The following is an 11,478-nucleotide window of genomic DNA, read 5'->3' as shown; positions in this document are numbered from 1 at the left end:
CCCACCCTCCCCGACCCACATAGTCTACCCATCTTTCATAACATTCTTCACCTAATACCCTTTCCAACTAATTGTTCATATCCGCACCCGCCATCCCTGGCGTCACATAACAGGTCATCAGCCGACACAGCCCTGACATGGGGCCATGTCACACATCCACGAATAATCATCCTCGCCATCAAATTGTAAACACGTTTATTAAAGTACTGACACTTTACCTATCACTGTAATGCCTGACATAGACCAGGTATTTTCATGACTTGACTGCCATAACGACCCGTGTAGTTGTACCTAGGAAGATGAATACGAAGCTGGCTAGTGGTCACGAGGTGGAGGACATGAGCGAGGAGTGGCTGGCCAGGATGGAGCAGGAACAGACGCTCTACAACAAAGGTATAGTCCGCCTCAGGCCCGGAGGCTGGCTCTACCCGACGCTCTTCACCAAATATGCTGACGCCATCTACAACTACAAGGTGTAATGTCTTTATTGTTACTTTGATGACACTTGAATATGGGTAATGTACTTGGTCGGGAGGGTGGTGGGTGAACGGTGCCCAGATCACTCTCCCCTGATATATATGTGGGTGTAAAATGTATACACTTGTATGTTCTCTATAATGTATACTACAATAATGTTGTTCTCTTCAGTTCACTGAAGGTGACGTACTTGTGATGGGAATGCCCAGGTCTGGGACGACCTGGATGTTGGAGTTGGTGTGGACGATGCTTCACAACCCCGACCTGAACCAGAGGGGCAACCTGCCCATCTTCATCAGAGCACCGCATATACAGTATGACACATTCTTGGTTTATCAGTGTGATTGTCTTGGTAACGCCCGGGACTAGGGCTATAATTACTGTATAGTCTGATTGCTCCTAATAAATCGGTAGGTGTGGTTGAAAGATTTAATTAGTGTTTAGCTGCTTAGTTCTAAATGAGCTCCGGTTTAGATCGCATTTATGGAAGACTTTTTCGGAATGGTAGTTCAGCAAGCTGCAGTAAATTCGCTAATTTGCAGACGTACCTTAGAATAGTCCCCTTTAATTTTGAAGACCATGTAATATTAGCGAAGATCTTGCAAAAGTTCTTTAAAATAGTATTCATAAATAGTCTTAACCATTTTATCTTCGCAGAAAATAAAAATTTTGCCAAGACTTTTTTTTATATTTTTTTTTTTCTCTATTACATTTCATAAAACGGTTACTCCTGCTTAACACGGCACCGGATGTGGATAAAATGATGTGGCAATTTTGGCTGCTTGAGATAAGATCTGTTAATGACTGTGTGAAGTATTATTCCTTTTACCATTTCCTGTGTTTGTGAGCGTGGGAGTCTGGCCCTAGCTTCGGTACGGGGCGGACGTGTTGAATCGGTGCTCCAGCAGTTGGTGTTGTTTGCCCGTTTCGGCTGGTTGAGAGCGGGTGTGTCTCTGCTCGTCTGTGCTGACGTGGCGTTACGATGGGGGTCCCTCTACCCCCTGTCGTCCGGGCTCAGTCTGTGGGACTAGAGTTCTCTGTGCGGGCTGGTTACCCAGAGATTGCCCTGGCTTGTGAAATGCTCTGTCCCTGTGTTTGCGATTTATGGGGTCGAGTTGGTAACGGCCCGTAGGGCAATTGTGAAGTTTGCAGAGGAGGTGGCGTATCGCGATTTTCTCCGGCGATACGAGGGGCGGACACTGCCCCTGCCGGATGGTGCGGGCACTGTCACCCTCTCGGATAGGAGTGGTGCACTTACTTACATCAGTGTGCATGGGGCTCCCTTGGAGTTTCCAGAGGCTCTGCTACGGCGGTATTTCGGCCAGTTTGGCGCAGTTGTTAGTGTGAGAGTGAACGTGGTGTCTTCTAGTCCTCTTAAGGGTGTGAGGTCTAACATTCGCACTCTGGGCATGAGACTCCGGGCGGATATTCCGTCCTCTGTGCGCCTTATGGGGTACAACGTTCGGGTGTTTTACGCCCGTCAGCCGCGGACGTGTTATCGTTGTGGTCTTTTGGGCCATCAAGCTGCTGACTGTTCTGCGCCTGCTGTTGCACCAGTGAATCTCTTCAGTGAGGAGGATTTTCCGCCCCTTCCTGTGGGGGATGATTCGGTGGGTATGGACGTCTCTTCGGCTGAGGAGATGCCCTCTGTAGCAGCTGTTGCTCCGCCTGTTGCGCCCCCTGTTGTTGCCGCATCTCCTCCGGAGGTTGGGTCCTCGCCTAGTGCTCCAGCTGGTGTCCCTGAGCCTCTTCCGCCTGCCGTTTGCTCGGACCCCTCGTCTTCCAGTTCTTCCTCTGCTGTGTCTGTCCCGGTCCCTGCGCCCTCGCCGTCTGTTCCGGCTGTGCTGGGAGCTGAGGTGGTTCCGGCATTCCCTCCTGTGCCTGGCCTGGTGCCTCATGTGGTTGAGGAGGCTGCCGTGCTGCGGCGTGCGTCGGTTCGCTCGGTTGGTGCTGCGCGGGTCGCTGAGTCTGCCTTCGGGTCTGATGATGTGCGGCCCGAGCCTAAGCGTTCCCGGCGTTCTTCTGCGTGGGCTGATGTTGGCGAATTCGACGAGTGTCGTCCTTCCGTTGACGGTGGAGTGGCTCCGGATGTGGTGCACACTACGGTGGTGGCGGAGGTACACTTGCCTGAGGATGCCGGTGCCGGCGTTTTGGCCTCAACTTCTGGTCCGGTGTCAGAGGGTCCTGCTTCAGGTGCGTTGCCTGCGTCGGATGGCTCCGGTTCTTCGTGGGCGGTGGTTCCCCCTGCTGTAGTTGGTGGTGAGCGGGGTGGCCTGGTAGTGATGTTGAGAAAGGATGCTCGCTCTGGATGTTCTGTGGCCCCTTCCTTGTTACCCGTTTCCTCGGCAGCGGTCTTGCCGCCTCTTCCGTTTCCTGCAGTCCCTTCCGTGTCTCCTGCGGTATCCGTGGAAGTGCTATCGTCTCAGCGTCCGGCACCTGCTCCGATGAAGAAGGCGTGGCAGGCTCGGCGACCCTCGTCCGCTTCTCCGGTGTCATCTGCTTCCTCGAAGGGCGTGGTTGGCGCTCCCCAGCCTCGTTATGCGACTTGCGTCAGTGACCTTAGGTATTGGCCGATGCCGTCAGATATAGATGTTCCCGAGTTAATGATACCCGCTCGAGAGCGGGGGATCACAAACCCTACCGACCTTGAAGATCTAGTCTGGGAAGCTTACAAGGCGAAATATCCTCATGATCTTTTCCCGGAGAAGTACATTTCTCACGAGGTTCCTCGCAAGTGATTTCTATGTATTTTGTGTTGCCTGGTTGTGGGGTGTGTATGTGAGTGGGTGGGGTGGGTATTGTTTCCCGGTTCCTGCGTGCTCCGGTTTGTATTGTGGGTCTTCTTGTATGGCTAGTGGGGGGGGGGGTGTGCGGTTCCTATGCGTTTGTGTGTTCGGTTGTGGATGTCGTGTGCCCTTGTTTGTCATCTTGTGTGCCCTTCAGGTTGTTGGGGTGTGCTCTTTGTTATGTGTGCATTATGTGTGTGAGGTGTTAGCAGACTTGTTTTGTATGTTTCTCGCCTCTCTGTTTCCCTTATGTTTGTATTACGCTGTGTTTATATTTGTGTTATGTTTGTATATGCATTTTTGTTTTGTGGTCAGCCCTTCTGGCTGGTCTTCTCTTGATTTGTTCCTTTGTCATTGTACGTGTGTGTGCTTTGTACTTTTGTTCTATGTTATATTTGTTCTGTTTTTATTGTACATTATACGCATGCTTGCATGTAAAAATAAAAAAAAAAAAAAAAAATTTCCTGTGTTTGTACTTTACGTTGGTAGAATACAAAAGATGGGTTGTTCAGTGGTTGGTTGTTCAGATTAGTGCTAGCAAACAATTTTTTTTTTTTGGGGGGGGGGATTATCTGGGGAAAGCGCAAATCCATTAAGACTATATAGCACTTGGGAAGGTTATCTTGAGATGATTTCGGGGCTTTAGTGTCCCCGCGGCCCGGTCCTCGACCAGGCCTCCAACCCCAGGAAGCGGCCCGTGACAGCTGACTAAAACCCAGGTACCCATTTTACTGCTGGGTAACAGGGGCATAGGGTGAACAAAACTCTGCCCATTGTTTCTCGCCGGCGCCTGGGATCGCACCCAGGACCACAGGATCACAAGTCCAGCGTGCTGTCTGCTCGGCTCCCTAGAAAGGTCAAGATACATTTTTGTGAGCGTTTGTACTTGTCTGTAATAAAGCCTCGCCCCGGCTTGATTTATTAGTTGCAAAAAGAGGGATGGGAATTGTAAATTGGTCATTAAGAGTGTTTGAGGCGGTGCTGGGCGAGGGGAGATGCCACCTTTTATAAATGTTCCGTGGACACGAGGGGGAAGGGGGGGGGGGCTGGCAGACTAAATACTAGTGGTTGCAGGAAATAAATGTCATAAATTTCTTGCAATATTAATACTGGTTGGGATGCTTACCCTGGCTTTACGGTTAAATGCATTTATGAAGTCACTAAAGCCTTTCATGAAGGCTTTAATGACTTCAATTTTTGGTATATTTACCAAATTGGTATTTGGACCAATCTTCATGATTGGCCCAAATACTTTGACTCAATACTGTAGTTACATAAAATAGGTCATGCATGTGAAGCAATCGCTTCGGAGGTCTTGGGTAAATATTTATAACACTTGGTCTTGTGTGTGTAAGCAAAATTATCATGTCCGACTCTGGTGATTGGTTCTTTGTCAGTGTTGGATAATTCAGTTTAGCATTGATGCTAAACTGTCCTAAATTAATTGTTCACTCGCACACTACATTGTTGTTTTCAGGAAATGGGACCTCTGACAATTAAACCCGTCCCCCTGTATTGGGACAAAGGATGACAATAGTACGTGCAGATGTACAACCTAATTAGAAAAGTAGGGATCAATACTATTGAATTTCGATAAATTAACTTTTCCACTGTAGTTGCAAAGACAAATTAACCTAACCTTTCCTAGGTCTCTTACGTGCAATCGGAGGTTTAATAAAGTAAATGTTATACTAGGCATTGGAATACGTTTTTAAATGTTTCCGGACAATAGTACAAAGTTCTACCTAATTGCTTAGAACGTCAATCTTTGTACTATGGTGCACATGGTTTTTGTAACTCTTTAACCAGAGATTAGGTTGGACACGCTAAGTAGTTAGGGACTGATATCCTGTGACAGAATACAGGCCCTGGGTATAGGTCATATAAAATTTGTAACGTGAAGCATAATATTGTTTTAAGATGGTGATAGTTTTGTGACAATAAGTGTTTGGCTTATATTTCTTTATTACCTCATGATTACCACACGTTTGTGCACGTGATGTTAATGTGTGCTTGAATATGTGAAGTCTTGTGTTAACTGTCGGGTGCAACATGTGAGATTAGCAAAGAACCATTCATATATCGGTTGCAATATATGAAGGATCCTGTATTTGTGCTTCTGGATGGGTTTATATAAAGAAATGTATTGCTAGAACTTATTGCATAATTGGTGATTTAAGAATAAACTCAAATGTATTTATTCTAAAGCGATTAAATTTAAGTATTTCAGCTCTGGGTAGGTGTAGTAATAATAACAACAACAACAACAACAACAAAACATTTCCAGTTTTGACATGATGCTTGACAGCAAGACCATCAGAAGCACTGTTGAGAATCCTCAGCAGTTCACAGAAATGTTTCGTCAAATGTGTCCAGGCAAGAAGGTTGAAGACAGAGTGTTTCTGCAGATTAGCGAGGCTCTACCTGCTCCGAGAGTGATGAAGACCCACCTGCCCAGCACCCTCCTTCCGCCTAGCCTTCTTCAAACCACAAAGGTCCGAGTTGGTTACTGTTCTAATGGTTTTATGGGAATAAAATGGTTGGATTTGCAATCGCTGCTTCATGAAGCAAGAGTCGTACGGTTTGTAATCAAACGGTTAGAGTATTAGTTAAAATACAGCTACTGAAGATAAATATTGGTAAAATGTTCTCTAATCCAGCCGTTTCTATTCCTTCATTTGAATTTTTGTCTCAATCTAAATATTGACAAGACTGTTTTCTTTAATAATTGGATCAAATTTTAAACGTGGGAGCCATGTGTAGTGGACATGTATAGACCCTTTCCTCTCCCTCCTTGAGCTGCCGCCACTTGGGGTTTACCTATTGACTAGTTTAGTTTTTCCAATAAGCCTGCTCGGCCGAGAGCCAGTGGGTTTTATTGCTCGATAAAACGGTGGGTACAAGACGTGCAGACTTGCACACACCCAGCTTCTTTCACTCACTGCCGTAACCTGTACACTTTAGGATAGTTTCCCCTTTTGTTCTAGGATTGGAAGGAGGTTGGAAAGTGAGACTTTTATAATGGGCAGTGTTTTCTGGCTATCTAATCACTCTACTTTTCATTGGGCGGTTCGTGCTCATCAGTGTCGATCGGATAAGTAACAGTATTTTGTTATTGTTAAGAGTCGGCTACTTAAAGGAAAAGTTCCAAGTAGAATGGGCTATGGAGACCCTAAGTATAAGCTCTTCCAGATCCATTATCTGGATCAGTAACTGATACTAAAGATCTGGGGGATGTATTTGGGTTTTCATTGTGAATTTCAGCCCCGAAGGGCTAGCGGTACCAATTATGGAGCTGGTGGGTTAGTATAGCCCTCCAGGTTTTCAGTTTTCTGTTTGCCTGAGACTTTGGCTGATCAGTGCTGTCGTTGAAGTTTGGTGAGGTGACCTCTTCGAGGTCATCTTGTATCGAGTAGGTGTGATATTTGTGGTGAGGCGAAAGACTCCTAAAATTTCCTGGTCTGAAGAGTCTGTAACATACGTAGTTGGTGTCTTTAATCCCGCAGCCTGAGGTAGGCTCGGGTGTCGTGGATTAGTGGTAGAAGCTATTTCAGGAGCGTTGGTGGTGCTGTTAGAATTTGTAAACGGCACGTCTGCTGGCATTACTGCCGAGATAGTAATGGTAGGAGTGTTGGGAACTGGAGAAGGAAATACTGTTTGTGCCACCCGGGCCTTAGGTGGTTCTAGTCTGTTATAGTTTTCATGGTCGATCTGGTGGAAGTGAAGGCAGTGAGACTTGCGACCAGGGCGGAGGGTATGGTAGCAGTTGTGGCAGCAGGAAGGTCATCAGGTACAACAGGTGTTGGGAGTACATTCGCAATTCTTCCGATTGATTGATGAAGATTAAGCCACCAAAAAGGTGGCACGGGCATGAATAGCTCGTAAGTGGTAAAATTTAATCGTCGGGCTGCTATCGCGGGGTTGACAGTATTTGAGGGTGTCCAGCTGCTGGATGCCTTTTTTTACCATAAGAGTGGCAGTGTTGATGGCATCAGTGTGGTTACGGAAAGATTCGAGTACTCTTAAAGCTCCTCTAAGGTCGTTGGTTGCTTCACATTCAAGATGGCGGCGAAAAAGTGACACTTGTGATTGTTTGGCAGACGGTGCACTCTTTCGGGGTTCACCAATCTCCCAGTTGCATCTGTAACCTAGACGTAATCTACATAACCGAACTGCTATTTACCTGTGGATTCCTTTTGGATATTTAATTTTTTTAACTTGTTGTTCTGAAGATAACATATTACAGAGGGCGAACATTCTGCTACTCTGGTGTAGATAAGCTTTGTTGAGATGAGCTTTTTGGTGATAGTCTTTCATGTACTGTAGGCTGGGTTGGATTATATCAATGGATGACGTGTTGCCAATTTAGCAATTTCATCAGCTTTCTCATTTAAGGGGATTCCCACATGGGACGGGATCCAGTTTAGGGTGATGTTGAGTCTTTTGCCTTTAGTGACTGCTCAGATACAAAATGTTGGTAATTATTTCCACGTATTTTTCCACTGCTTTTTTCCTAATATTTGAAGTGCAGCTTTTGAGTCTGCACGAAACTCGAAATGCCATTACACAATCGCATGTGCGAATGCCTGTTTGTCAAACGGCTCGGATTGGGTTGATGCTGGTCCTTATGATTTCCAATATGCCTGTTTACTGTCCGTGCAAAGAGCAGCGCCAGCACACTCATATTGTGTAAACCGATCCGTCTGTGAAGTTGTGGGTGGGTCCTGCTACTGGAATGCTGCACATTTGCTTCTCTATGATGCGCTTTAGGATTGTGGGATTGTAGGTTTCCTTTTTAATCGGAAGACCTTTTATTACTATTTTGGAGGTAGGCTCCTCCCATGGCGGGGAACAAGTGTAACTTGGGTGATTGATCACGCTATCAAAAATCATGCCTTTTAATTATGTTTAGGAAATTTCCCATTCTGGCAGGCCAAGAGTTTCCGTTTTGGCAAACTCCAACCACAAAGGCCTGCCGTACTGGGACTGGATCAGGGGAAATAATTATCTTGCTAATAAACGTAGCTGTTCTTTGATATTCGTTCTTGAAGAGAGGGCAAACCCGTTTCCAGTGTAGTTCAAAGTTTAGTCCACATACGGGCTCCCAGGGCAGTTCTCGTAGCATTGTTTGGAGCAATTTCAAGCTTTTTCAATTATTGGTGTGATACTTGAGTGAAGGTACGGCATAGTGGATTACTGGTCTGACTGCCTGTACATCGTATGTGCGAAGGGCTTGCAGATTGGCTCCTCCAGAGAGGGAGGTTAGTGACCTGAAGATTGCTGTCTGAGCCGCTGTTCTCTAAAGTGACCTCGGCATTAAAATTCTTATGTCCATGATTATTCCTATATACTAAGTGATCACCCACTCAATTGCTTGACCCTGTACTATGAGCTACACGTTGGGCTTCGCTTTTATTATGGACATGGCTTTTGTCTTTGTGGGGTTGAGTTTGATACCAATCTGCTTTGCCTCTTCAGTGATGCAGTCTAAGCATTTGGGTGCAAGGCACGCCTCGTCCCTTCCTTTTCTGATGATGACAGCAGTCTGCGTAGTTTGGCAGCCTGCAGTGTTGTGGGAGTTTTAACCTCTATTCTTTCCAGTAAACAATTGAAGAGGAAGGGGGGGGGGGGGGCTAAAAATGCCGCCTTGCGGTGTATCATTTTCATGTCTTTTTTTTTTTTTTTTTTTTTTTTTTTTTTTTTTTTTTTGAGAAACTGTGCCATGAAGTGTCTCTTGCTTCCGAGACAGCTTTTAGTCCAGGAGAGCAGGTTAACTTTGACCTCTTTATAAATAAGGCAGCAGAGAATGGCCAATTCAAAGGCTTTCTCGTGGTCCAGGAATATCGGCCCTCCTGGTCTGTCGTTAAAGTGAGCTAACAGTTGTAATACAATCCACTGAGCCAACCTCTCGTCTATAGTCATACATACCATTGTGCAGTTTAGGTATTTTCCACTAAAGTCTGTAGAGTGTTGCCTGTCTTTGCTGCTCAGCTTTGGAGAAATGGGCCTGGGTTTTGCTGAATCTTTGGGTTTTGGGATCGGTACCGTTTGCTCTATTAAAAGCTATAGATTTAGTTTTAGAAGTCCAGGCTCGATTAATTAACGTAAAGTGTGCAGCGTCTCCCTCTGGGCAGAGGTTCCTAATCATTTTATAGGATATTTTGTAGTATCTCGGGGATGTAATCTTGGAGTTTTTATTGGTTCAATTGTGCTCGTCTAGTGTGTAATGGTTATTAGTGTCAAACTTCTGAAAATGCTGTAAAGATTCTGTGCCACATTTCTTCCGGTCTGCACTGCCAGTACATCTGCAAGTTGAGTACTGGCTGCTTTCCGCCTCCTGGTTGCCAGTACTTCCGCTTCTGATGCGGATCCTTAAGGTGTGGGGCTTTTAGGTGTTTTATTTCCTTTGGCCAAGTGGATTTGCTGCCACCTCTAAGGTGGTCATTCAGATGTGAACACCATTCTAGCCACTTTCGTGTTTATTAGCCTGGTCTCTTGCTGCACATGTTCCTTGACCTCACAAAGTCCTGTTGTGGTCACTTGGCTGTTTTTTTTATATAGCTCCATTGTGCTGTTGAGTCCGAGTTCTAACACGTTTGCAATAGTACCAGTAATCTTTGGTGTCTGAATAGTTTTTTCAGTGGGATAGCGTTTGTGTGCACTTTGAATTGCATCAGCAAAATCTTGTTCTGCCCGACTTAATGTCTTTGGGAACATATTATTTTCTATGCCACTCTGAAATGGTTTTGAAATCGATTCCATTTTGCTAAAGCAAAGTTAAAGGCTTCAGATGGAGGTGGGGTCGGTAGATTTAACTTACGATCAATCTGGACCCCATAGTGGTCGCTTGTGAGTGGGCTCAACTGACCATGTTGCTGCATTTCTCAGGGAGGCTGAAACGAAGGTTGGGTCTAATCTACCTCCTTGGATGTGGGTGGGTTCATTCTTGGAACCCACCCACATCCAAGGGTGGAATATAGTAGTGTCTAAATAAGAGATCTTTTTCAGCACGTGTAGCTGTGTAAACATTTAAGATTTTTTAAAGTTTATCTTGGCTCGATAGATACTCCAAATTACCTCCGTTCCTGCTCCACAATCGGGTGGGGTGGTTATGGGTTTGGATATTAGGTCACATTTCGCAACAATTGCACATCCCCTGGATTACCCGTTGACCCATGGAAGGAAAAAGCCAGAGAATTTCAGTTCTAGTCCGGCGTGAAGTCAGCTCTGCTGTAGTATCGGGATGTTTTTGCCTTTGGTTGCTGTTTTGCATTACAATTTTGTGTGCAGCCCTTCTACATTCCATTGCATAATCTTTAGTCCTCTAGGTTGTTGGGACTTGCTGATATTACCGTGGTATCCATGAAGTCTGATGAACACGCTATGGAAGTTGAAACAGGAGTTGAGGATCTAGGTTTACTTGAAATTGACTCATAAAGTTCGCTTTCCGACGTACTGGACTTGCGCTTTTTTTTTTCCTGCGTTCTTGAAGGTGACGATATTGTTTTTTTCAAATTTCTTGAGCTTGTGCTCAATTGTCTTTTGGGTCTGTGGTTTGTTTGCTTGATACCGTGTATCGGCAGCAAACTTTAGACCAATTCTGCGACAAAGGTTTAAAGTATTGGCCAGAGGGTGACCAGTTATGTGGGAGCTCTATTTACTCCTGTGCAGGTTTGGACCCTGTTTATTCTTTGGCCCTTATCAGTGGAAACTTTTGACACACTTACCATCATTGCTCCCAGTGTGCTTATTGGATGCAATGGGCGGGCGACTAGGTTGAAGTATTTTCTTGTGGCTCCCAGTCATCCCTTTGTCCTGGACGGAGGCCATCACACCCTCCACCATGGCCGATAGTGGAGAGCCATGTGCCCCCCTCTACCTGGGGTGTTGGTAAACTTCCCGCTGTCTTTTGTGGGCAGGGGAGCTGGTATATTTTGGCTGGGGCTTCGGCTCTTCTGTAGGTGTGTGTACTCGCCTAGTTGTGCTTGCGGGGGTTGAGCTCTGGCTCTTTGGTCCCGCCTCTCAACCGTCAATCAACAGGTGTACAGGTTCCTGAGCCTATTGGGCTCTATCATATCTACACTTGAAACTGTGTATGGAGTCGGCCTCCACCACATCACTTCCTAATGCATTCCATTTGTCAACCACTCTGACACTAAAAAAGTTCTTTCTAATATCTCTGTGGCTCATTTGGGCAATCAATTCCACCTGTATC

The 11,478-nt window shown here is 45.8% G+C and overlaps 1 protein-coding gene across 1 annotated transcript; it reads left to right on the top strand.

Moving 5' to 3' along the window:
* Nucleotides 1-266: 266 nt before the first annotated feature.
* On the top strand, nt 267-5,872 carry LOC138366988 (sulfotransferase 1C4-like). The gene is made up of 3 exons (XM_069328394.1): nt 267-473; nt 649-791; nt 5,551-5,872. Exons 1-3 carry the CDS (start codon nt 300-302, stop codon nt 5,870-5,872), a joined length of 639 nt encoding a protein of 212 aa, XP_069184495.1. The 5' UTR covers nt 267-299.
* Nucleotides 5,873-11,478: the final 5,606 nt, after the last annotated feature.

The sequence above is a fragment of the Procambarus clarkii genome, chromosome 21, assembly GCF_040958095.1.
Source record: "Procambarus clarkii isolate CNS0578487 chromosome 21, FALCON_Pclarkii_2.0, whole genome shotgun sequence".
Classification (NCBI taxonomy): domain Eukaryota; kingdom Metazoa; phylum Arthropoda; class Malacostraca; order Decapoda; family Cambaridae; genus Procambarus; species Procambarus clarkii.
The sequence above is the reverse complement of the archived record's forward strand: the minus strand, read 5'-3'. Positions and strand labels throughout refer to the sequence as shown.